Raw genomic sequence first — 25,789 nt, 5'->3', positions numbered from 1 at the left:
CCGCCCCCGGCCGCCCCCCGAGAGGGCGCGGCCGAAACAGGAAGGACCTCGGCGCGAAGCCCGAGTGCCGGCTCGCGCTCCAGCCCAGCACCCTGAAGCTGTGGGCGCGGGAGTTTGTCCTCAGAGATACCCTGGGTCTAAGCAAGTCCTTCTGACTGTCTGTAGGGAGGCCAGAAACGGATTTGGGAGTTAAAAAGCCCTAGCTTCTTCCTCACTTGGGGAGAAACGCTTCAGTTAAGTCTTAAGAGTTGGTTTTGCTTTTGTTTTCTACAATACTTTTTAACGTATAATTTACATACAATAAAATGCAGGTTTGACGAGTCCACAGTGTAGTTTTGACAAACGCATACACCCATGTAACCGCCCAAATCAAAACAGAACGTCTCCATTCCCCAGAAAGTGTCCTTTGTGCCCCGCCGAAGTCAATCCCAATTCATTCTGCTATTACCGTTGGTTAGATTTGCCTTTTTTAGAATTTCATGAGTATATCCTTTTTTAAGGCTTTTTTCGCTCCATTTTTATTTTTGCGACTCACCCATGTTGTTTCTCTTAACTGTTGAGTAGCACCACAATTTGTTTATCCATTCTCCAGTTGATAGGCATGTTGGTAGTCTAGGGATATTATAAAAAAATGTCCCATAAACATTCGTGTACAAGTTCTTGCGTGAACTGAACATGTTTTCACTTCCCTTAAGCAAGTACCAATGAGTGGAATGGCTGGGGTAAAGTGAGTGCAAAGTCTCAAGGCTTTCCTTGTGTTTGGGTGCTTTCTAGAGGTTCTCTCCTTACCTGAAGGCCCCTTTCCTATATACCAGGGTAGCAACTAAGCCTCAGTGTGTGTTCAGCCTCCCAGAACTGCCTACTCTGACCAGAGTCCATCTATTTTAGCACTGTTTCAAGGGTCCCATATTTTCATTCTAAATTACTTTAAAAATCTTTTCTAAAAAACTAAAGATTTCAAGTTAAATAGATGTTTAATTATATCCATGCCAAAAAACTGTTTTTCTGTTGTAGGCACTGACCCAACATTTTCAGCACTGATAAGAGCTAGAGCAGAACTTTTGACAACTAGCACTAAAAAAGTCAGAAAGGAGGAATCCACATTATCCAAAACAAGAAAACAAACACATATAAGATGGCTTTAAAATAGAAAATGAATTCATATGCAAGATGAACTAAAAATTCTGAACTTTAAAGTCATTTTGGTTAATTTCCTCAAAAAGATCAATTAAGTTTACAGTGAGTCTCCAAATAAGTTTTGACTGCAAAACAGTAGTCACTTTTAATGACAGCCTTAGTCATATTTGCATTTGCTTCTATATACACGCTTTCAAGAACTTAAGTCGCTGCCAAAGTCTCATCCTTACTTTTTTTTTTTTTAAGATTTTATTGGGATATTGGGAGTGGGGAACAGCGTTAGGGAATAGGGGAATGGGAACAGACAAGTTGCTGTCCTTTTGTTCTTCAGTCTAGTTGTGAAGGACGTCACTTCACTGGCCCATGTTGGTATTATCATTGCACTCTTCCCGGGTGAGGCAGATTGGTTGTCGGCCGGCCAGCTGCTCACAGTGTCTCTTGGCAGCTCACACAGGCTACCAGCCACTCACAGTAGCTTATGGTAGCCCACTGCAGCCCCGCTGCAGCCTACACCGTGGCCAGCGACTCACGGCAGCCCAGCTCCAGGTCGAGCTGTTGTTCACCATCTTAGCTGTAGAGGGCACAGCGTCACTGGCCCTCATGTGGGATCCGAACCGGGGCCCTGCTGCTCAGAACTGGCATCCCAAGCCAACTGTTAACCAACGCGCCACTCAGCCAGCCCTCATCCTTATTTTTTAAATCACAACTCACAACTAAAGAGTTGCTTGTGAAATTCTTTTGTACGAAGCCTGGATGGGCTGAACCTTGCCATTTGGTATATCTTTAGATATACCAAAAATAACTAATGAAAAACTTAGGCCAATTTGCTTAACCCAGAAAAGTAAATAAGCCCTGAGTGGATTCTTGGGGAGGTGACCCCAGATTCAACACATCCTGAGTATAAGTACAATGAAATCCCATTCCTGATTATGCTAATTAAAGCCTGCAATGGGCTTACAATACTATCTATACCCGTGTATTTTTAATACTCTAACAATGAACCAGATGAGGAAGTTAGATGAATACCTATAATCTAAAAGGCCATGATTTTAAAGTTCAGAAAAAGCAATTCACACTATGGTTCCAACTGGGCTAAAAATTAGATGATTGGGATGAGACTGGAATGAAATATAAAATGTACCAAACTAATGATGGAAGAATGTAGGGCTGTAGGTGACATTTCTTCCTTTTTAATTTTTTATATCAAGGTTGTTATATCTTTGATAGGAAAACATTACAAAGTGTTCAAGAATGAACATGTACTTTAAACTGTAAATTAAAATAAAATTTTATTCAAAGCATCTTTTAAAATTACAGCATGTTTATTCTTATGCTGTTAACTCTGCCAATCTACATACAACTTAGCCATAGAAGCATAAAACACTTCAAAATTTTGAATGTAAACCACATTTTTAAAACAAAAAGCAGTCTTAACACACCTCAAATTTTAAATGCCAATGTATTTTGTCCAAGTATATAGCTTATACCAAAAAAAGAACATTTTAAATATTTCTATAGTAAATAGTTGTAATAATTTCTTAAAACTTTCAATCATACAAATAAAAAATGCTTGTGAATATAACTATTATAGCTGACAAAAGCTGACCAGAGAAATAAAAACCCTTACTTTTGAAGGCCTTAAATTTTATTATCTTTGAATTGGCAAGGATTTGTATTTTTTAAAATTTTTACTGCCCTTCCTTATGTAATCTCATCAAATTTTAAATTTCCCAAGACTGTTGACTGTTGCTTTTTATAGTTCATTTAAGTCATATTCGAGGGGAAAACTTCTAGAGAAAATATTGAAACCTATACCAAGAAAATTCAATGCTATAGTCTCTCTTACTGTCCTTATAAGTGCTCCAAGTTAAAGTTCTATATATCAGATTACAAACAAAGTTCTTAGACCATTACAAATATAAATTTTCTTATTACAAAAAAATTCCTTCAAAATTTGTCATTTACTACACAGAGGATTACATTTGTAAGGTATGTCCTCATCAAACACATCATTTGTTACTATCATCTTTCATACTTTCGCTCCTTTTCAAGACATTTACATCCCTCCCTTTCGTCATGGCTACTTATGTGAAACTATCTGTGTACTGCAACACATGGGGATTCCGGGAGAAAGAAGCCTACATTTTAGATAATGTTTAAACTACATCTGTAGGCTACTACTTTTTTTAAAAGGCGCTGAAGAGCCAGTATTTCCCTGTTATTCCAAGGTTTACTCCAATTAAGCAATCTATAAAATTAGCATGCTATGCATGTTTTTAGTTTGTGCTTAAAAAAAAGCTAAAATGATGGAGGTTTATGCCTACTTAAAGGAGGTGAACTGCTCTGCTCTAGATTTTTCTGTTCATGCTTCAGTACATCAAGTGATGTTTAAGAATTTCATCTATTTGGAAAAATGGTTTAAAACCACCACACAAGTTAACACACTTGCAGTTAAAACTATCCCAGAAGCCTACTTATTTGAGTAGCTAATATTTTCTGCAGTGTTTAACCGATAGCTACATTTAGTGAGCACAAAATAGCTTGGCATGTTATTCTGAAAAGCAAGAAGGTGGCTTTATGCACTGAAAATATAAATAGGAGGCTTCCATTTGCTAATAATTCTAAACAAGCAGTACAATTAAAATTTAGTGTTTGCTAACAAAAGATCTAAAACAGTTTACTACAAAACAACCCTGTAGATGCCCTTTTATCAATAAAAATCCAAGTGCCAAATCTCCATACAGGGCCCAAAATATTAAAAAAAAAATTACCAGGCTACCAGACTTTGCAAGATTAATCATTCAATATCAGCAAATGAGAAATATGAAATGTGCAAAAGTTCCCAAATTAACAAGTGAGGAATGACAAGTGCTTTTCAAACCTGAACACCATAGTAAATTGTAAAGCCTTGGAAAGATAGAATAAGACTGATTTTACTCCAATTTTGAAAATTTTAAACTATCGTGCATCTTACCAAGATCCTCAAATATCTTTTCTTCCAAAACTTAGAACATCTTCCAAAAGTCAGTTTTCCATTTCTCTAGTCTTGTTAGTCACACTATTTTGCAATTTAAAAATATATAGCTTACACATATATCTTATACTTTTTTGTTTGCTTCAGTGTTTACAGTATTATTGAACATACTAACATACATTGTTAAAAAATGATCTTATAAATAATCTATTTCAACCTTCTTTGGCTACATGTTTCTGTTTTTTCATGAGTGTCTTATTCAGAAAGTGCTTCCTGTGAGAACTGCTTCCAATGAATGCATTAAACTTGCAAAATCTAGCTTCCCACAATATGTAGTTTCCTACCCTGTACTATAAATCCCATATTTACAAAATATTTTAAACTTTACAACAATCCATTACCATATAAAAAAAGTGCAATTCTCTCTCGCCCCGTATTCTGGGGCAATGACATTCTTCAAAAATTTCTACAGAATAGCAGCCTATAACAAGCAAGTAAGGTGCTTAGCTTATGCCCAAGGATCTACTTTAGAAGTACGCCGGGCAATACTTTTGTACAGTGGGAGAGGTCCGTGTGCAGCTACTGGCGCAGTGGCGCCCCCGTCAGATTGGCCAGCTCTATGAGCGCGAGGGCTCCATGCAAGCGCTCCCGCTGCTCCTGGAGGCGGCGCTGGGCACCACTCTTCTCGTCGTCCTCCTCGTCAGACTGAAGGTATTCTAGAGGGTCCTGCTGTTCCTGATCAGCCTTCTGAACGAGCTTTCCTTTCAAGGTGGGGGTGCGCTGCTCTCTTGTTTCCCAATACCTATGGGAAATGCATCTGCATTCATTATAGGGTACACATGATATTCTCAAATGTTTACTTTGTTTTTTAATAAAAAAGGTTCTTTACCACAGTATTAAATGTGCTTCAGTTTAAAAAGTTATAAAGTGGCCTTTTGAGCATTTTGAGCCTTGCCCTCTGCTCGGGGCCACTCCAAACTCTTTGGAGTGTACTTTCCTTTCTAATAATAGCCCTTGAGCCATTCTCTACTGCTCGGCCTGCTTCTGCTTCTTTGAAATGTATATTTACTTCTAATAAACTCTTTTTCTGCAACTTTAAAAAAAAATTTTAATTTAAAAAAATTTCTTAAATAAAAAGTTATAAAGTGATTTCACATATATTGTATATATTTCCTATTACTAAGGAAACCATTCAAGTTCAAGAAGTTGAGGAACTTGCTCAGATTCCCAAATTCAAAAACTGGCAGTTTTGGGTCTCATTCTCAATTCCCTAATTACATATTTTTGCCACTAAACTATAGCTGCCTTAAAGATCATATGTGAAATGCACTAAAGTATAGAAATAGGAGAACAAATAATTTAGAAACCTATTTATCCTATCCACAGAGGGATGGTGACTTCTGACAGAGTTAACTATGAGAAATTTTAAACCTGTAAAATATGACATACAGATTAATATCTGTACTACACAGAACTTATTCAAAAATTTAGGAGCACCACCGTTACTCTATTACATAGCCAATTGGTAATTCACAAGAGAAAATGCAAATATCACACCTTTTTGGTAACTAAAGAAATGCTTATTTAAATGACAATACTATTACATTCAAATGTTCATAAGAAGACTTTTATATTACTGTTCATAGTAGCTTTACTTGTAATAGCCAAAACAACCCAATGCCTGTCAATAGCTGAATAAGCAAGTCGAGGTGTATCCGTACAATGGATTACTACTCAGTAATAAAAAGGAATGAACTGATGATACATTCAACAACATGGACGAATCTCAAAATAATGTTGTATGAAAGAAGCCAGACAAACAGAATATACTATATGACTCCATTTGTATAAAACTCTAGAAAATACAAACTAATTTATGGTGACAGAAAGCAGATCAGTGTTATTTGGGGAAAGAGGGCCGGAAGGGGTGGGAGTGATGGATTCTCAAGGGGCCTGAGGAACTTGTTGGAAGTGATGGGTATGTTCACATCTTGATGCTGGTGATGACTTCACAGATGTATACATGTGTCCAAACATATCAAATTGTACACTTTAAATGTGTACAATTTATTGTGTATCAATTATACCTCAGTAAAGCTGTTTTTAAAATTACATACAAAAAAAAATACAACTACTAGATTCCAGGAAATCCAGACTGCTTAAACTGGAAAAGTGTCAGTAATACTTAGAGGTATTAAAAAGGAAAGGCAAATACTTCAGGATGACTTGAAAGACAACTAGGAAAGGAGAATGGCAAAAGATAAGTTTAGCTAGGTCAACAGGGACCAGGCAATGAAGGGCTTTGAATGCCATAATAAAGGGCTTAGACTTCATACTGGGCATCACATGAACATGTTAGAAAGACCCCTCTGGCAGCAGCATGGACAATGAATGAAGAGGGATGAAGTGCTGAATTTGAGAGTTTTAAGGAAGTAGAATCCATAAGTTGGTCACTATGTACATGGAAGAAAGAGAGGATAAAGACAAGGATGATCAACAAGTATCTGTCTTGGGCAAAATTAGAGATATGGGGAAGTGGAGGCCAGCCAGGAAGAAGAGTGAGGAGGAAGTGACACAGTAAGCAACACAAACACAATCCCTGCCCGGTGGAGCTGACGGTCAAACAGGGAAGATAAGACACTGAATAAACAAATAAGAGTGTGATGAAGATTTTAAAAGGGAAAATACAGTGTGTTATAAAAGCATCTATCAGGTGAGTCTGACCTTGGTTTTTTTTGTGTGTTTTTTTTAGCTGAGCCATCCTGCCACCTGTTTGCAGTTCAGCGGCAGCTGAGCTCGGGCTGGGAATCAAACTGGCAACCCTACTGCTCAGAGCTCACACTCTTGAGCGAGCTCTTAACCAACTGAGTCACTCGGCAGGACCTGACCTTGTTTGTTTTGGGGGTTGGGCAGTAGGTTAGAGAAGAACTTCCTGAAGTGATGTTAAACCTGAGAAAGAAATGAAGAATGAGCCGAGTGGCTAAATGAAGAGGGAAGCGAGCATGTCCCACAAAGGCAACAGTGACCACAAAGGCCTGGAAACCACAGGGACAGTGGTGTGTTGAGAAACCAGGAGCCCAAATGACTGGAGACAGTTGCATTGCCGGAGGGAGGCAGAGCTCCAGCAGCACAACCAGGGGGTCTAGGCTTGACCCCACATGCAGAGAAAGCAGATGAAACTAGGGAGGGGGACGACCGGCTGTTGCTGGCTTGTACATAAGAGATGACTTCATAAATCAAAACATTCTTAGAGAAAGCTTTTATACTACCTCCCTTGTTGCCATTAAGAAAAAAATAAAATGGGTGCTTTTTGGAACTTTGGAAGAACATCTTTCTATATGTATTTATATCTACATCTACATACACGAGGGTGCCAAAAAAATGTCTACACATTTTAAGAGATATTTTCTATGTATTACTTTTCAAAGTTGAATTGAATTATGGTAGCAATGTGTAGTATGACGTTTGCTCAAAAGATGTCATTAATCAAATTAAAGCTAGCATCACCATGTGACAGGCAGGACGGTCAAAGAAAAGAGCGGAAGCACGGTTGTCCTTCGAGGAGTGCAAGACCATTTTGAAGTGGTAGGTACTGTGAAGAAATTGAAACGGCATGCGCAGTAATACAAGTGGACATTTTGGTCAACGTTGCTCAAGCAGTTCGCCGTAATCAGAAGTGTCTGGATGCTGACAGTAACCACTTTGAGCACCTCTTGTAATTGCAGAAGTCAAATGTGGCTTGTATTCATCTTTTGTTATTGGTATATATTGAGTATTACAATTTTAATAGTTTTTTCCTTTCTTAAAATGTGTATGCATTTTTTTGGCACCCTCTATATAGGTATGGGGGCATATGCATATATATCCCTATAATAATCAGCACATATCTAGTTCTAATACAAAGAAAATGAAGAGGGGTTGCACTAACAAGTGAAACACAATACCTATAAAACATTCTTTTAAAATGGGGAAAACTGTTGCTTTTAAAATAAATTGTGGGCTGGGCACACAAACTAATATCATACAGTAGTTTTCTATCACACACAGATCCTAATAACACTCCTAACAATTCTATGGTTGAAGGAAATAAGTGCCATTTCAAGTTATTCTATAAAATGTGTATGAAAGCAACTTATTTAAAATGAGAAAACTAAATTCCAGCACCAGCCCTCACGCCGGGCAATGTTCCTCAGGGGACTCCAGGGAAAGCCTTACTTTGCCAACCACTCAGCAGCAGCCTGGTTGTCCACGGCGTGGTGCTTACTGAGGGCGTCGGTGGGCTCCTCCCGCTTCAGCCTGGCATAAGGGTGCTTCGGGCAGTGGCGGTTCGCATGGGTGAATCTGCTAAGGCAGCCTTCAAAACACAGAGGGAAACACGCATCAGAACCTGGACATCCAGCAGACATGGAAAATGTTCAGTTTCACTGGTAACCGAGAGAAGCAAATTAAGATGATGAGAAATTTAGACAATAATGTTTCCTTCAGCTTAATAGTTTAAAAAGTTTAAAACCCAAGTAAACGCCCACTCTAAAGGCTGTATTTACTTTTATAGATTTTTCTACTGCCTGCAACTGGATATGGTATTTTTTATTATCCTTTAAGATTTACATCTAAAAAGAATACTTTATTTAAAAATCAATTTTTTCCCCAGAAATTGAACATGCATCAAAATTAGCAAGGAAGAAAGCTTATGATGTTTTATAAAATCTGGATCAAAAATCTCTCCTCCCAAGAAACGCAAGCAAAAGATATTTTAACTACTAACTCATAACTAGTTATTCCATAAAATTAACTCCTTATACCATACCATTTTCTGAACAAACAAAAGGTTTCTCTCCGGTGTGAAGGCGCTGATGTGTTTTAAGCTGTCCACTTTGAACAAAGGCTTTTCCACAGTCTGGATAGTCACATAGGTAGGGTCTCTCACCTAAGCAGACAGATTAGATGTTACCTATTATTTCTGAGACAATAAGGTGAGAGGAGGAAGGGGCAGGGGGAGAGAATCAACCTTTATATAGATCATGACTCCAAATAATAAAACATGTTATAGCCTCTACAGAGCTGCAAGTGGAAATGCGAACAACAGCACTTGCATGGTATCAAGCAGCTATCCACCTGGAGGTACAATATTTTCTTTAGGCCTTGACCTTTTAGGTACCCATGTTCAAATCCTTGAAGCTATCCTCTTCGGCTTCTCCCATATTTTTTCCTCCCCATAATCCAAATCACTAGCACTTGCTGATTTTTTAAAATGTCTCTCACTCCTACTTCCCATCCTGTTAACTTTCCTTGTCAGACTAGCAGCCCCTCCCCGCTAAACAAACCCTGGCTGGCCTCTAGTCAATCCCACTGCACAGCACTTCCAAAATAGCTTGCACAGAACTCTTGCTTTTGTCATACCAACTACCCCTAAACACCCCCAAACCCTACTACACTCCTTGGACAAATGAAAATTATCGGCTGACTTCTAAATGGTCCCCTAAGGTCTACACTGCAGCTACTGGGTTAGGGGGCAGGGTTTACCTTTACTTCACTCCTGAGACTCATTCCAGCCAGGAAGCAGTTCCTCCCTCGTCTTGTTCTACTCCTTGAAAATCCTACCTTCTCTGCCCATTCCAATCTCAATCCTGCAGGTTCTCAGTGAAACTCCTCCTACCGCCTCCTACCCCCAAATAACTGAGCTCTGCATCCTCGGTTGTTCATGTGTCATGGTACTCTCCTTATACAAAGGTGCATAATACCTTGTACTCCATTTCAATTCCTATACTCAGCACAGTGCTATGCTCAAGAAAGTGCTCACAATTACTTATTTCTTGAAAAAATATCCTTTGATCAACAATTAAATACTGGTTCTTCCAATATGATTCAAAGAACAGAAACTAGTCCTCCTTGAATTTCTCATTACTTAGAAATGTACTAAATGGTTGTGACAGTTGGACACAAGTTAATAAAACACAGGAGATAGGGAGGTTATTTAAAATAGTAAGAGAAAACCTTTTTATAAAGCGTATACTATTAGAGCTTAACTATACCATGGAGACCTTGGGCTCAGTTCCCTGGCATCCGGCATAGTAGGCCGAGGCCTACAAGTATCAGGGGACACACAGTGGGTTAGTGGTAGGTCAGGACTGTGGCTCAGGGATCTTTTTCTCATGCCACATGGTCTTCAATCTTATCTACACTGGCAACATGTGCCATAAGGCCTGCCCATCTCAGTTTAGACTTAGGCACATTTCAAGAGCTAGAGAGCCACCAGTGCTACTCTGACGGCCAGCATGGTTCTAGACTTCAGAGTATGAGAGGTTGTCGGCAGTGGTATTTGGTTTTTGGTGCCTCAGTTTCCTCATCTGTAAATTATTAGATATCATAATTAGAACCATTTAAGATTCCTTCTGAGGCCAACTTTCTCTGTGGAAAGAACAAGGATTCTCTCTATATTATTTTTTCACTCTCTGTATGGTATTTAAAATGCAAGTATAATTTCTCTACGCAAATAAAGATGTATAATAGTCTTGGGATACATTTAATTCTGAAAAATTATATTTCTCCTTAGATTTACTGGTCCACAGAAGACTCCAGAAAGTCTATTAAAAACTTGACAATTACTATTTTAATATTCGGTCCACAAATCACTTTAAATAATTATACAGACAACTTAAGGGTGTATCCAGTAAAAATCAGCTAGGTAGAAGCACAGAACTAAATATGTCAATAACATTCCTATGACAACTAGATTACCATGATACCTAAAAGTCACATGGTATCAATGTTCAGAAAGTCGTCCTTCTCTACCAAAAAAGAAACTGACTGCACAGTGTCTGTTTTTAAAAACTTTACAATAAGGAAATATAAGGCAACTTGAAAAATTATAAGCCCAAACATTAAATCAGCTTTCAGGTAAGTATTATTTGTGGAATTCTCTAAATTTGCTCAACTTACCTGTATGAGTCCTTTTGTGAGCCTGCAGCGATTTCTCCCGTGGAAACACCCTATTACAGATGTTACAACGAATTCTGCTGGACGAATGCTCTCCTTCATTTATTAAATCCCGTACGGTGTCTGCTCTGGGTCTACCACGTCGGATTCCATCCTGTTAACAATTGCATAAACATTAATATAATTTCTTGGACTCCACTCATTAAAGCAAAATATCATAGTACTGGGTTGTCAGAAAAGTCATGGTGTATTTTCTCTGTTTTTCAAAGGTCATTTATTTATATAAAGAACAAAGATGGGGCCAGCCGAGTGGCTCATTGGTTAAGAGTTGGCTTGGTACGCCACCTCTGAGCAGCAGGACCGTGGTTCAGATCCCACATGAGGGCCATGATGCTGCGCCCTCTATAGCTAACATGGTGAACAACAGCTCCACCTGGAGCTGGGCTGCTGTGAGTCGCCGGCAACGGCGTAGGCTGCAGTGAGGCTGGCCCACATTGGGCGTGAGCTTTCATGAGCCGCCATGAGCCGCCGTGAGCAGCCATCCAATGGCCGGCGACCGACTGTCTCAGCCAGGAAGAGCGCAATGATCACAATTCCAACATGGGCCAGTGAAGCGACGTCCTCCACAACTAGATTGAAGAATAAAAGGACAGCAACTTGTCTGTTTCCCTTCCCCAATTCCCCAATAAAATCTTAAAAAAAAAAAATCAGTTAAACAAAACAGAAGATAGTAATGGAAGCATTGAGAAACAAGTATATGATATGTAGAAAACAAATAGCAAAATGGCTCGAGTAAATTCTTCCTTGTAAGTAATTGCTTTAAATGTAAATAGATTAAATTCTCCAGCTAAAAGGCAGAGATTGGCAGAATGAATTTTAAAAAACAAACAAACCATGATCCAACTATATGCTGTCTATAACAGACTCACTTTAGATCAAAAAACACAAACAGGTTAAAAGTGAAAGGATGAAAAAAGAAGTAATTATCCACACATACATACATAACAACAGAGCCCCCAAACTATATGAAGCAAAAGTGGCAGAACTGAAGGGAGAAAGAGACAGTTCAAAAATAGCTGGAGACTTTTACTTTTATGCAATGGATAGAACAGTTAGATAAAAGGTCAAAAAGATATGGAAGACTTCGACAACACTATAAATCAACTGGACCTAACAGATATATATAGAACACTCCACACAAAAACAGCAAGATATACATTTTTTTCCTCAAGTGCACATGGAACATTGCCCAGGATAGACCATATGTTAGGCCACAAGTCAAGTATCAATATATTTTAAAAGACTGAAATCATCCAACGTATCTTCTCTGACAGGAAAACTGGAAAATTCACAAATATTTGGAAATTAGATAACACACTTTTTTTTATTAAATTATTTTTTATTATGAAATACACATTTTTTAGAATTAGTTTCAGCTGTACAACACAGTTCATAGATAACACACTCTTAAACAGCCAATGTGTCAAAGAAATCACAAGGGAAATTAGAAAATACTTCAACACAGATGAAAACAAAAACAACATATCAGAACTTGTGGGATATGGTTCTTGGATTGGAAGGCTTAATATAAGACAGCAATGCTACTAGAAGTGACCTGCAGATTCAATGTAATCCTTATTAAAATTCCAAAGGCCTTCTTTGCAGAAATGGAAAAAGCAATCCTCCACTTAAGTGGAACTGCAAGAGGATCCAAATAGCAAAAACAATATTTAAAAAAAGAACAAAGCAGGATGACTCACAATTCCCTATTACAAAATTACCACAAAGCAACAGCAAACAAGACACTGTAATATTGGCATAAGGAAAGACATATAAACCAATGAAATAGAATTGAGTCAACAAATAAACCCATATCTATGGCCAATTGATTTTCAAGAAGGGTGCCAAGAACACTCAATGGGGAAAGAATAGTCTATTCAACAAATGGCTCTGAAATAACTGGATTTCTATATATAAAAGAAATGAAGTTGGACCTCTACCTCACATAATATATTTTAAAAATTAACTCAAAACGCATCACACATGAAAATGTCAGAGCTAAAACCATAATACTCTTAAAAGAAAACAGGGATAAGTCTTCTTGACTTTGTATTTGGCAATGGAATCTGATATGGCACCAAAAACATAAGCAACAAAACAATAAATAATGGAAGATATTTGCAAATCCAGCATCCAAGATATGTAACTTCTACAACTCAAGAACAAAAAGACAATCCAATTAAACTCTTAGTAAAGGAATTGAATAGACATTTCTCCAGGTAGTTATACAAATGGCCAACAAGCCCATGAAAAGATGCTCAACTCCATTAGTCATCAGGGAAATGCAAACCAAAACCACAATGAAGTCAATTATACTTCAATAAATTTCAAAGAAAATAAATTATTTAAAAAAAACAAAAACATAATGAAATACTATTTCATACCATTTTTTAAAACAGGATAATAAGTAGAAAATAAAAGCGCTCTTTGGTAAGGATGTGGAGACATTGGAACCTTCATACATTGCTGGTGGGATTGTAAAGTAGTTCAATCACTGGAAAAGTCTGACAGTGTGGTACAATGTACATATACATATACAATGAAATGTTATTAAGCCACAGAAATGATACATGCTAAAAGGTGGATGAACCTCAAAAACAGTATGCTAAGCGAAAAAAAACAGACAGAAAAGGCCACATATTGTATGATTCCATGTAATGAAATATCCAGAATAGGTTAAGTCCAAAGTCCACAGAGACAGAAAACAGATTGGTGTTTTCCAGAGACTAACTGTAGAGAAGGGGAATAGAGAGTTACCACTTAATGGAAACAGGGCTTTCTTTTGGGGTGATGAAAATATTTGGAACTTGAAATAGGTGGTGGTTGCATAACACTGTGAATTACTATAATAAATGTCACTGAATTACACTTCAAAATGGTTAATTTTGTTATGTGAATTTCAGCTCAATTAAAAATAACTAAGGAAATCTGAATATACTATGGACTTTAGTTAATAATAACATATCAATTGAGTTCACTAATTAAAACAAATGTACCATATTAATGTAAGATGTTAGCAATAGGGAAAACTGGGTGTATGGTTTATAGGAACTCTGTAGCATCTTAACATTCCTATCCGTGTAACTCTGGTCTTTCCTGCTAAAATTGTTCACCCAGCATCAGCAAACAGGGATCTAACCACGGGTAAAAACAGAGGCTCCATTGCCATCATTTACTGAGCCACAGTAATTGTATGGATTGTTACTGGTTATGGTTACATAATAATTATTTTAAGTATTTTTAAAAAGCTAAACAAATAAACACAGCATCTATGATCCAAAAAAATAGCAGGTGACTTTGTTAAAAAAAAATGGAACATGAAATAAGGTTAATTAAAAACTTTAGTGGGGGGGCCAGCCGAATGGCACATTGGTTAAGAATTGGCTTGGGACGCCAGCTCTAAGCAGCAGGAACCTGGTTCAGATCCCACATGCGGGCCAGTGACGCTGCGCCCTCTGCAACTAAGATGGTGAACAACAGCTCGGCCTGGAGCTGGACTGCCATGAGTCGCTTGCGACAGCGTAGGCTGCAGTGGGGCTGGCCGGCAGCTGGCAAGCGCTTTCATGAGCTGCCATGAGTGGCCGTCCAACGGCCAGCGAGTGACTGCCTCGCCCAGGAGGAGCGCAATGATGGTGCCAACTTGGACCAGTGAAGCGACGTCCTTCACAACTAGACTGAAGAACAAAAAGGACAGCAACTTGTCTGTTCCCCTCCCCCAATTCCCCAATAAACTTATTGGGGCTGGCAGAGTAGCTCAGTTGGTTAAGAGTTGACTTAAGAGCAAGAGCTCTGAGCAACAGGGCCGCCGGTTCAATTCCCACATGGGCCAGTGACGCTGCGCCCAAGATGAGCTGTTGCTGAGCTGCCAACAGGTGGCAGGATGGCTCAGCTGGTGTAATAACAAGATTGCCTGTTCAATGGTGGGCTATGCCCACCTACAAGTAAGACTGAACTCAGCACCTTGAGCTGAGCTGCTGCCCGGATGGCCCAGTGGATAGAGTGTGCGCTCTTAACAAGGTTGCTGGTTCGACTCCTGCATGAGATGGTGGCTACGCCCACCCACAATTAAGATTGAACATAGCACCTTGAGCTTAGAGGCCACAAGCTGCCTACAGGAAACCAGATGGCGACTGGCGCCCTCCACAATGAAGATTGAAGAACAACTACTTGGCTGCTCCCTTCCCCCAATTCCCCAAAATCTTTAAAAAAAAAAAAAAAAAACCTTAGTTACAGCCCCTCTGCCATAAAAGAATCCTTTCCCTAATATTTGTAAACACATAAAAACATACTGTTAACCGTTATAGTTTGAAGTAACTGATTAGTTAATTAGGATCAAAATTTTAAGATTACCATTACTATTTTCTATGTTTCTGGTAAAAATACAAACAACATGTTTAATACAGAGGGAGATATATTTTTTTAAAAAATGTTAACCATTTGGCTGTTTCTCAGCAACTCTAAGATCTTGTTTCAGCTACAAACCACACATTTATATTTTCCAGATGACAAACGGAGAGCTAAAAAATACAACATCCCAGCCATATATAACTAAGGCTTTACTAAGTGCATTCTTTGAACTAAGAAAATTATGCAAGGCAAGTAATCATCTAATACCCTAAATCAATGGATAAAGGGTATCTTTTAACCATAATATATAAATAAGCAGTGCTACTTAAAAAGGACCATTTTCATTTTGGCCTTAGCAATAAGAAAATGTTTCTAGGTACATTTTGACGATGTACATTCTAATTCATCAGCAACCAAGTATACATTAGCCTATGAGAAAAATCTTGTTGAAGCTGCTTGATTTGCAAGAAAAAGTTAAAAAGAAATTCTAAGACATCCCATTGCTACTTATGTGGCGACTGCTGCAAAATAAGCTACTAGAAAGAAGCAAAATGATTCAACTACCAAAAACGTTTGCAGGGCTGGCCGTGTGGTGCTTTGGTTAAGAGTTGGCTTGGGAGTGCTGGCTCTGAGCAGCAGGGCCGTGGTTCGGCTCTCACATGAGGGCCAGTGGCGCTGCGCCCTCTACAGCTAAGATGGTGAACAACAGCTCGACCTGGAGCTGGGCTGCCATGAGTCGCCAGCGATGGCATAGGCTGCAGCCCCTGCTGCAGTGGGTTGCCATGGGCTACCGTGAGTGGCAGGCAGCCGGCATGAGCGGCCGGCAGCCGGTGTGAGCTGCCAAGAGCCGCCGTGAGTGGCTGTCCAGTGGCCGGCAACTGATCTGCCTCACCCGGGAAGAGCACAATGATAATACCAACATGGGCCAGTGAAGCGACGTCCTCCACAACTAGACTGAAGAACAAAAGGACAGCAACTTGTCTGTTCCCCTTCCCCAATTCCCCAATGCTGTTCCCCTCCCCCAATTCCCCAATTTAAAAAAATCTTTAATTAAAAAATAAAACAAAACAAAAAACATTTGCATACTTCAGTAAAGTTAATTTTTAAAATAGAATTTCATTACCTCCAGAAGGTAGATTGGTGATTTAGAAAGTGTTTTCTAAAATGTTTCATGATAAATGTTTTGAGTTCTCAATGTCAATAATTAACTTTAAAATTATTTAATAAAATTTGGATTATTTCTCAAGCCACTTAGCATAATGTACATATTTACCTAGGCTTTAGAGAAAGTTAAGAAACTAAAAGCCTTTGACATATTTTTAAACAAAGCAAAATTCAAATAAGGTGCTCAAACACAACTTAGAAGAGAAAAAAAACAAAAAACAAAAGCAAACAAACAAAACAACAGGTCTCAGAGGGAGGCTGTGTACCTTGAAAAGAAAATGAGAAAATGTAATTTATCATATTTTCCTTTCCGAAGTCAGATTTAGATCCAAATTTCCTATGGCTCCCATATCTGTATCCTAACTCTATCCTCCACTTTGACCTATCTGCAAAACTTTCCAAGTCTTCATTTAAATTTGTCTGGTATATTGTATGTACCCCATAAAGCATCTCAACTGAGATATAGGTAGGTATAAATAGTGTGTATGTCAGAAGCCTACTTGCATTAGCTTAATATTAAAAATATAGTGAACCCAGGGCCTGCCAAGTGGCTCAAGCATTATCATGTAGGGATTAAGAGCAAGGGCTCTAGAAAATTCCATCAGTTCTGCCACTTACCACATGATGCTAACTACACTTAATCTCAGGGACTCTTTTCTCTAATCCCTCCTTCTTCATCAAGTAAACAAGGTAGATTAAGTAAGAAATTCAAAACACTCAGCACAAAGCCTGGCAGTTTGCTGTGCCAGGCAATAAATGGTGGCTACTATGTAAACATGTTGTTTAATATGGTGGTAATTACTATGTACTAATCAGTTATTTGTAAGACTGTGTGCCATTTAGATGGTTGAAGTGTTCAGGGGATAAAAAAGGGAAGCAGGATAGGCAGCTGGCGGGTCCTGAAGGGTGAATGGTATCTGAGGCTAAGCACAGAGAAGCCAAACCATACAGGTCCCCCAGTGGAGAAGTAACCTCATGAATACAGTCTGAGGAGAGGGCACAAGGGCACAAGGTGGGGAGACTTGGGATATCCATGGCAAGAGAAATTCGACCTGTTCCCTTCCCTCCCCAAATTCTATAACCTAGAAGATATTGTTAATATACAATTATACCCTAAGAGTGCTAGGCAATCTTGTGATACAGGGCCAAAATAAGTGGGTAGATGATGGATGTTCTCCCCACAGGCAGGGGAGGCAGTGTTGGACAGGAATAAACAGAGCTAGGGAGCTGAAGCTGACAGAGGGTGTGCGGGACTCAGATGTTAACGTCTCCCTTGAGAGCAGTGGCAACAAATAGGCAGCAAATGAACACAAACGTTCTCAAACCCAGAGCTGTTATTGCCTCTCACCTGCATACTGAGAAGGAGGTAGAGGGGAGCATATTACTGGCACCACCTTTATCAGAAACTTGTCTCCCATCTTCCCCCAAAGTGAATAGACTCAATCAGCATGATTCACCCATGATGCATGTGGAGATGAACTACCAGGACTTTCCAGAAGCAAAACAAGGGGACTGGGACTCCCTATTTTTAGTCTAGAGCAACGGTTCTCAACCTTCCTAATGCTGCGACCCCTTAATACAGTTCCTCATGTTGTGGTGACCCCCAACCATAAAATTATTTTCGTTGCTACTGTATAACTGTAATTTTGCTACTGTTATGAATCGTAATGTAAATATCTTTTTGTTTTCCAATGGTCTTAGGCGACCCCTGTGAAAGGGTCGTTCGACCCCCAAAGGGGTCGCGACCCACAGGTTGAGAACTGCTGGTCTAGAGAGTACTGATCACAAATCAAACTAGGTAATTTCCTTAACCACCCTGACAGTAATCCCGAGTGTGGCTCGGGGTTAATTTTCACTGCCAGAAGTGATAACCCCGAGCCACACTCAGGATTACACTGCAGTGTCCCAGAGAAGTCCCTTACCTGCTCCCTGCGATCCTGCGGTGTCCTCCTGTGATCGCCGACGAGAACGCCAGCCGATGACAAATTGCAGTGTTTTTATTTGATTAGATTATTGAATAAAATTATATCATTTTTTATAATTATTATATTATAATTTATGATTTTGTGTTTCAAACTTTATCATACCTGAGATGCCTACTAGACTCTTGTTTGGACAGATTTAAGTGAGTAATTCCTAAGAATTACAGGCCTACAATATAAAACAACAAATTTCCATGCAAAACAATGTACCGCTTTGGGTACAAAATTACTGACATAATCAGACCGCCAGGGAAGTTAAACAAAGGTATTAAACAAAGGTATATTCCAGACTCCCCTCCCCCCTAAGATGGGGAAGCTAAATGAGTGAACTTTTGGAGCTGTATTTGGATTGTTTCATTGATAAAAGGGCAACTTAGAATCAATTAGCTAAGAATTTATTAAAATCACATTATGAAAGACTGTGAGGAGGAAAAAAAAAGGAAATCTAGAACAGCCTTTTTATTTTTAATGTTCTTCATCACTTCTGGTATATTTTACCTCTGAAAAGAGGAGGAGACAAAGTGGAAATAACATTCAAACCTTTGCACTGTGTGAGCAACTTTTATAAAGCTTTGTGTGAAGTCTGGTTTTTTTTTTAAAGAAGGACTAAACATGTAAATCTGTTAACACAGAAAAATATCTAGGATATCCACCCATCTTACTAAGTAAGGGCTACCTAGAGATTGTCAACAGTGATTGGTCCCTTCACAAACTCACTCAGCACTATTATGAGTATTTCTACTGCCTGTTCTTTCCGATTTTTACTGAAGTCAGCTTCAAGAGTTGAAGTGTGTTGAAGCACATAGTTTTACAACTTTATAGTTCTTTAATAACGATGCTATTAGTAACAAAGTATCGATTTCCTCGGGGCTCCAAAAACACGGAGTTTCAACATTTTTGCTACCGCGTGTAAAATGATCAAACTTGCTTCAATTAATAAAGCATTTGCCAATACAGATGCATTTATCTACTAGGTGATTTACTTGTTTTATCTTTGGCAAACTGCTTATATTATACAGCCACTAGAACCCGAACACCGGTAGTAACCTTATATTAGCACCATTCATTCATTACACAACTATTTATTGAACACCTTTATTCAGCATTTACAGAGTACAAGATATTAAAATCGAATAGTCTTTAATAGTGGAAAAGCCGTCCTGGAGTTTACAGTTTATAGAGGTAAGTATTTGTCAGCAGGGAGGCACCCCGAACACTTGTTTCAGGACTAGTAGCCACAGAAACTCAACCATAGTGCCAGCTCTCCCACTACCTAGCTGTGTGACCTTGGGGAGGTCTTCACCAATCCCTCTAAGCCTCAGATGCCTGATCCGTAAAACGTAGGTTTGAATCTAGGTAGTCACATCCTTCCCAGCTCTAAACAGTCTGAGCGTGAGCCATTCGTGGTTAGCGACAACAGCATCCCATTCCACTGTGCTGTTTGTTCAGCACCTAGCAAAGTACTGTAGTAAGCTGGATTAATGAAAAGCAGCAGAGGGCCCAAATTCCGCAGCCGAAGATTCCCTGATGTCCCTTCTCACTCTTCTGCTATAGCTGCAGGACATCTTTAGCAGGGCCTGGGCTGGGATACATGCGGTGATGGAGCACAAACTGCGCAGCCCCCAGAGGAACAGCTCAAGGAGGCAGCCCCTGCCCTCCCTCTCCGGCCAGAAAGAACTCAGCGGTCTGCCCAGGGAATTACAGGGAGGGTTGGCTGGCCTCCTTCGCAACCCCGAACTGCGATCCGGTCCACTGCACCTGCCAGCCGGTCACTCGGAACCGCACATCCACGCCCAGCCCGCGTCACATGGCCGCCGGCCAGCCTCCTCCCGCGGGGGCCCGTTTTTTGGCGCGCGGCAGTGACGTAAGTGTCCTGTCACTCGCTACCGCTACCGCCCCCGCCGCTGCCCCAGCGACCTCGCGTTTTAAACTCAGCCCCGCCCCGCCCGCCGCGTCCGCTGGCGCTGCCGGCTCCTGGGCTGCGCCGTTAACCGTCGGGCTGCCCCGCGCCCCGCCCGCCCGCGCCGCTCACCTTGAGGTGGCCGCTGTCCGGGCTGCTCGCTTCCTCCTCGTCCTCACCTCCAGAGGCGGCGGGCGGCGGCGCGCCCCGGCCCCGAAGCCCCGGGTGCTGGGAGGCAGCGGCAGGCAAAGCAGCCGAGGCGGCGCCCCCCGCAACCCCCGGGCTGAGCGTCACATTGTGCGCGTTCTCGCCCCAGCGCCACGGGTATACCATGAAGTCGCTGAAGCCGGGACTAGTGGGGATGAGCGGCGGCGGCGGCTCCGGCTCCCCTCCGCCGCCGCACGTGGGCTTGATCGGGGTCGTCCTGATGACCGACACCAGCACCCGCTTCGGGGAGTCGTGACAGAAGATGACGGGCGGCGGCTGCGGCGGGTTGTCCGCCATCGGCGCCTCCACGCCCCGGATCATCGCCCAGCCCCGATCCGCAGCTCGGGCGGCTGCGGGCAGTAGTCCCTGAGCCCGGGTCTGGCCCTTCGCTCCACTCGCCCGCGCTGCTCCGAGTCGCTGGCTTTCAGTCCCGCGGGCTCATGGCAGGCGGACGTTTCCCGGAATCTTCCTGCGCGGCCGCCAGTGAAGAAGCGGAGTAGCTTGGCGGGCACCGGGCATCCAGGGCCGGACCCCAACCTCTGGTCAAGCCCGCCCTCCGCTCCTTGTACTCCCCAACGCAGGCTGCAGCGGCGGGAAGTAGCGAGTGGCCTGCCTTGCGATGACAGAAAAACAGGACTCACGGCGCTGAACCCCTGAAAGTAACAACCTGCCACCGGGGTCCCTGCTCGGCTTTTCCCGCGTTACATTTCGCGCCTGGGCGGAACCAATCACCGCAAGGCCCCTGCCGGCTGGCCGCAGCGGCGAGTGACAGGCTGCGTGAGCCAATGGCCGGGCCGGGACTTCTTTCTAGCAAAGCGGGGCGGGGCCAGGGCAGCGCGCGGGTCCTTTCTGCTGAGCCATTGGCTGCCGCTCTTGTATTTTTTTCTCCCTGGAGGGCCAGCAGTGTTCGAAACTCCGGGGGAGCGCGCGACTTCTGCACTAGCCCAGACACACTGCCGGGAGCCCCGCCCCCGCTGTCCCTTGGCTCGGGTTGTCAGGAGCGGAGGTGCGCGGGGCAGTTGGGGAGGGGTGTGGGCGGGGAACAGGGGCGGGCGGCAAGAGAGTTGTTGATTGGGCAGGCGTCGGAGGGAGGCCGCTGGGCCCAGCCGGTCGTTGGCCCGCGGGGGTGCGCGCCCGCCCGCGCGTCTGGCCGCCAGGGCCCGCCCGCCTGTGGCTGTTAGGCTGCGGTTCCCGCGCGCCCGGAGTTTAAAGGGCTGGGGCCCCGGGCGCACGCCTGGCGTTTGGCTCCCGCCACCGGTTCGGCAGGTCTGAGGCCTTCCTATTGCACAAATTTCCGGTAGATGCCCAAAGGTGCCCAGTTTCTTAAAAGGCTTTCGTCTGCCCAGCTGTTGAATTCGCTGTGAATTAACTCTGTCCGCGCTCCCCCCAGGCTAAGATGGGCATCATCCTGGACCTTCGCCATCCCGGGCCTTCGTTTCCTATCTGTGTCAAGTGTGTAGTTAAGGAAGCGGTTGCCAAGGTACCCTTGTGCTGCTTGTGGCGCGAAGGGGACACGAATGCAGGCGTGTGTACACTCTCACACCCGGGACCCATGCCCCAAAGTCGCCCCGAGGACCCCCGCCTCCGCCGGCGGCCCGCCCCACATCATACACACGTCCCAGGACCTCCTGTGTCTGCCTGCCCTTGCCTCAGAGACCCCACCCCGCACCACAGGGAGGCTGGACAGTCTGATGAGTCGAAGCCTGTCAGCCAGCCACCAAGGGCTAGCGTGAGTCTGAAGCACCACACAGCCGAGGGTGGGGCAAAATGCACTGTCCAGCCTCAGATTCACTAGAATGGGAAAGAAGTGACTGTTTTGTTCTTGACTGTATTACCAGAGCCTAGCCTGACTCATGGTAGGCCTTAAATATTTGTTGAACGAGTAAAATAAATGGATGAATGAATATCCAGTAGTTAAGAGTTAGAATTGGTCATTAAATTAGAACATGCCAGCTAACACACAATTATACAGGCTATGCCTAAGTTAATTTAGTCATAATTGTTTAAAAACATTTAACTGATATGAACAACTTCTAGGATACATTTTTTAAGTGATAAAAGAAAAACATGAAATAGTATGATTTCTTCATGTTTTTTAAAAAGGCAGGGAACATCTCTAGCAAGATACACAAGAAACTGATATACATCAGCTGACTCCAAGGAGGGGAATTATGTGGCTGGGAAACAAGTGAAAAGACTTCAAATAATACAACAAAATTTTGTATCTCTTGAACTTTGAACAAGTAAAAGCATCTTTTCAATAAAATAGCATATTGCTACCATTTCCTGGAGGCCTACTATAATAATATATATCTACTGATATACAATAATATGAATGGATGCTTCTCTTACAGTCTACTATCAACAATTCTGTGAGGTAGATGTTATTCCCATTTTACAGATAAGAAAACTTGAGGCTTGTCCAAAGTCACATAACTGGATAAATAAATCCTTTGGAAGGATGGCTCTGAAAACTGCCCATGGGTTATACCTCAGATCTGCTGAACAAAAGGAAGAGGCTGAAAAATGAGTCTGAGTCAACATTTCTCATATTGCAAAACATTCAGGTTTTAGGGGTTAAATGCAATTTGATATTTTAATAAGTAATTGATGTGGAAAGCTGAAAGTTCACCTCTCATTTCACTTAATTTAGTTAACATTTATTTTGTTTTTACAATTTAATACCAAATGATTGCACCATATGCTTCTGAATCAGTTGGAAGAGAAATGTAACCCATCTATTTTATGCTTGAAAGAAAGTAAAAACAAAAAAGTGGATACTCAAAAAAAAAAAAAGTGGGTACCCAAATTATGGGTTGAGCAAGATTTAACAGATTAAGCACCAACTGGTGGACACAACATGTCCCAGAGTGCAAGATGAATCATTCAGAACCAGGACACTGACTCTGTTTCTAAAAATTACTCTTCATCAACAGTAACCTGGCAACTCCACTTGCTTTCTGCCACAAAAGAATGAAAGACATGCCAAGAATGTGTGAAGAGGGCAGAGGGTGATTCCAGAAGCAAAGCTGAGATCATGCAAGACCCACTTGTTTGGCTCCATTTTAATGCAACTAGAAACTGTATGATGTGTATGCTTTATCATTTCCCTGGTGTCTTTGTTCTGCCCCAGACATGGTCAATAGCCCATACATAGTGTATACTAACTCTGAAGAATACTAAAACCCATCTCAGAACACTTACTATATTATTACAGTAGTTTTCCAACTGTTAAAAATGTAGGCCTTTTCTGAGAAAACTGTATACCTCAAATCCTCTTTTTTAAGTGTAAAATTTCAAGATAAAATCTGAAAAAGCGAAATTATTTTCACTTTGAAAACAATATCAATAAAAGCATTTGAAGCTGCTTGGTTGCTACAAAATCTTTTATCCTCATTAGTGTGGGAGACTGAACATAGCATAAATCCTTTTCAGTGATTTGTCTTCACAGCTAAAAGTGCAGATAAAACAGCTTTGCAAACAGTTGTAGATGAAATAGGATAAAAATGTCTGAGTACATGTTTTGAGGTTAACAAGAAGATATTTTACCATAGGAATTCACCAAAATAATTTTCTCAGTGTTTTATTTGGCAACCAACTCAAACTTGAATTCCAGAAAATCCCCTTACAAAAGACAGAAATCTAGGGGGAAATTTCCACAGGGTCTTTAAGCTCTGATAATGGGAAAACATCTGCACAGACCAGGTACATTTTTCAACCAAAAGAGCCTTGCCCACAATATTTTCCAAGAACCTTGATGGAGTTTCATCAAGTCAGGAGAATAAGGAAACAATTTTTAGCATCAATTTGTCATATCTACTGTCACAAATACACAAATATCTCATAGTGAGCAATGATGGTATGGCTACTTTTCTTAGAAATAGCTCCTTTGGTTTTAAATGGGAGATCTAACTTGAATTGCAAGGAAAAGTAAGCCTGTCAATCCAGGTTAGAGAACAAAGAACAAAGACAGAATTACTAAAAGGAAACAGGGGTGTCTAATGGACTCAAAAGTCAGGATTAGAACCTGGAATTTATCAGAACTGTCTGGGGACACATGGTTTCTGGCCTCAGTTCCTCTCTCTATAGATATACTTCATTCCACCAATCCCAATATATGTTATCTGATCCTTACCCAATTCTAAGCAAGTCTCTGCATTAGAAAACCTACCTTAAGCCAAACTTCAAATTCTCAATAAGTTTTAACCTGACCTTCCCCTCTTTGAGACACTGCCAAAGCTGTAAGAAGGTGTGGTTCCCCCTTATCAATGTCAGTAATAAACTCAGCCTTGTCTTAGCAACAGATTGTGTTGGTGACATTTAGGAGTCATCACTCAACAGGGCTCGCAAAATACCACTATATCTGTGAGTTGCTTTTAGTAAATAGGACAAGTAGAAATCATGTAGATTGAGAACATATAATAATTTATGTCCTTATAACTAGAAGAACTGAAGTTGCGACCTCCCATCCTCCCTAAACAGAGTATGACCTTGGCCAAGAATTGAATCAACAACTTACAATTACTGATTTTACAGCCTCACCTAGGTCAAGGGAGCAGCCAGAAAAAGGCAGAGTTGATGGAATAACAATAGGATTGCTTTGTTTTCCTAGAAGACCTGAGTGGTCATAAGTTGAAAACAGAGTGGAGAAGAGTGGCGGGGAGGCAAGGGGGAAAAAACCAATAGTGCTTGTATTAGAATGTCCAGTAACTAATGTACAGGACAGATTCCATTGATAGAGAAGTGACATAAATTACGAGTCAGCAGGAAAATACTTCTCTTCCTCCTCATAGGTTTACTGCACTACTTCTGAGAATTAAAATTTGTCCGTAGGAGATGGTACGGTGGACATGATTATGTATTTGTGTGTTTTATTCAGTAGTTAGCCTGGACAATCCAGAGAATAAGACATGTTCAGCTCCTACAGATATAAGAGAAACAGATTGTAAGTGACCCACAGCTACTCTAAACTGCTTCTTGAAACTTGGAGCACTGATGTCTCCCCTCACTCCCATCCCCAACTATTCTGTAGGGGACTTGGAAACCACCAACTCTTATTCTCCAGACTCCCTTCTGTGGGGT

The 25,789-nt window shown here is 41.3% G+C and overlaps 1 protein-coding gene across 1 annotated transcript; it reads right to left on the bottom strand.

The window, feature by feature from the left end:
• Window positions 1–2,409: 2,409 nt before the first annotated feature.
• Window positions 2,410–21,403, bottom strand: ZNF367 (zinc finger protein 367). Its single transcript, XM_019624667.1, has 5 exons — window positions 20,633–21,403; window positions 11,051–11,201; window positions 8,919–9,038; window positions 8,327–8,465; window positions 2,410–4,913 (listed from the first exon to the last, which is right to left on the bottom strand). Exons 1-5 carry the CDS (start codon window positions 21,026–21,028, stop codon window positions 4,691–4,693), a joined length of 1,029 nt encoding a protein of 342 aa, XP_019480212.1. The 5' UTR covers window positions 21,029–21,403; the 3' UTR covers window positions 2,410–4,690.
• Window positions 21,404–25,789: the final 4,386 nt, after the last annotated feature.

This window comes from Hipposideros armiger, unplaced genomic scaffold (genome assembly GCF_001890085.2).
Source record: "Hipposideros armiger isolate ML-2016 unplaced genomic scaffold, ASM189008v1 scaffold_599, whole genome shotgun sequence".
In the NCBI taxonomy this organism is placed as follows: domain Eukaryota; kingdom Metazoa; phylum Chordata; class Mammalia; order Chiroptera; family Hipposideridae; genus Hipposideros; species Hipposideros armiger.
This window is presented reverse-complemented; position numbering and strand designations above follow the sequence as displayed.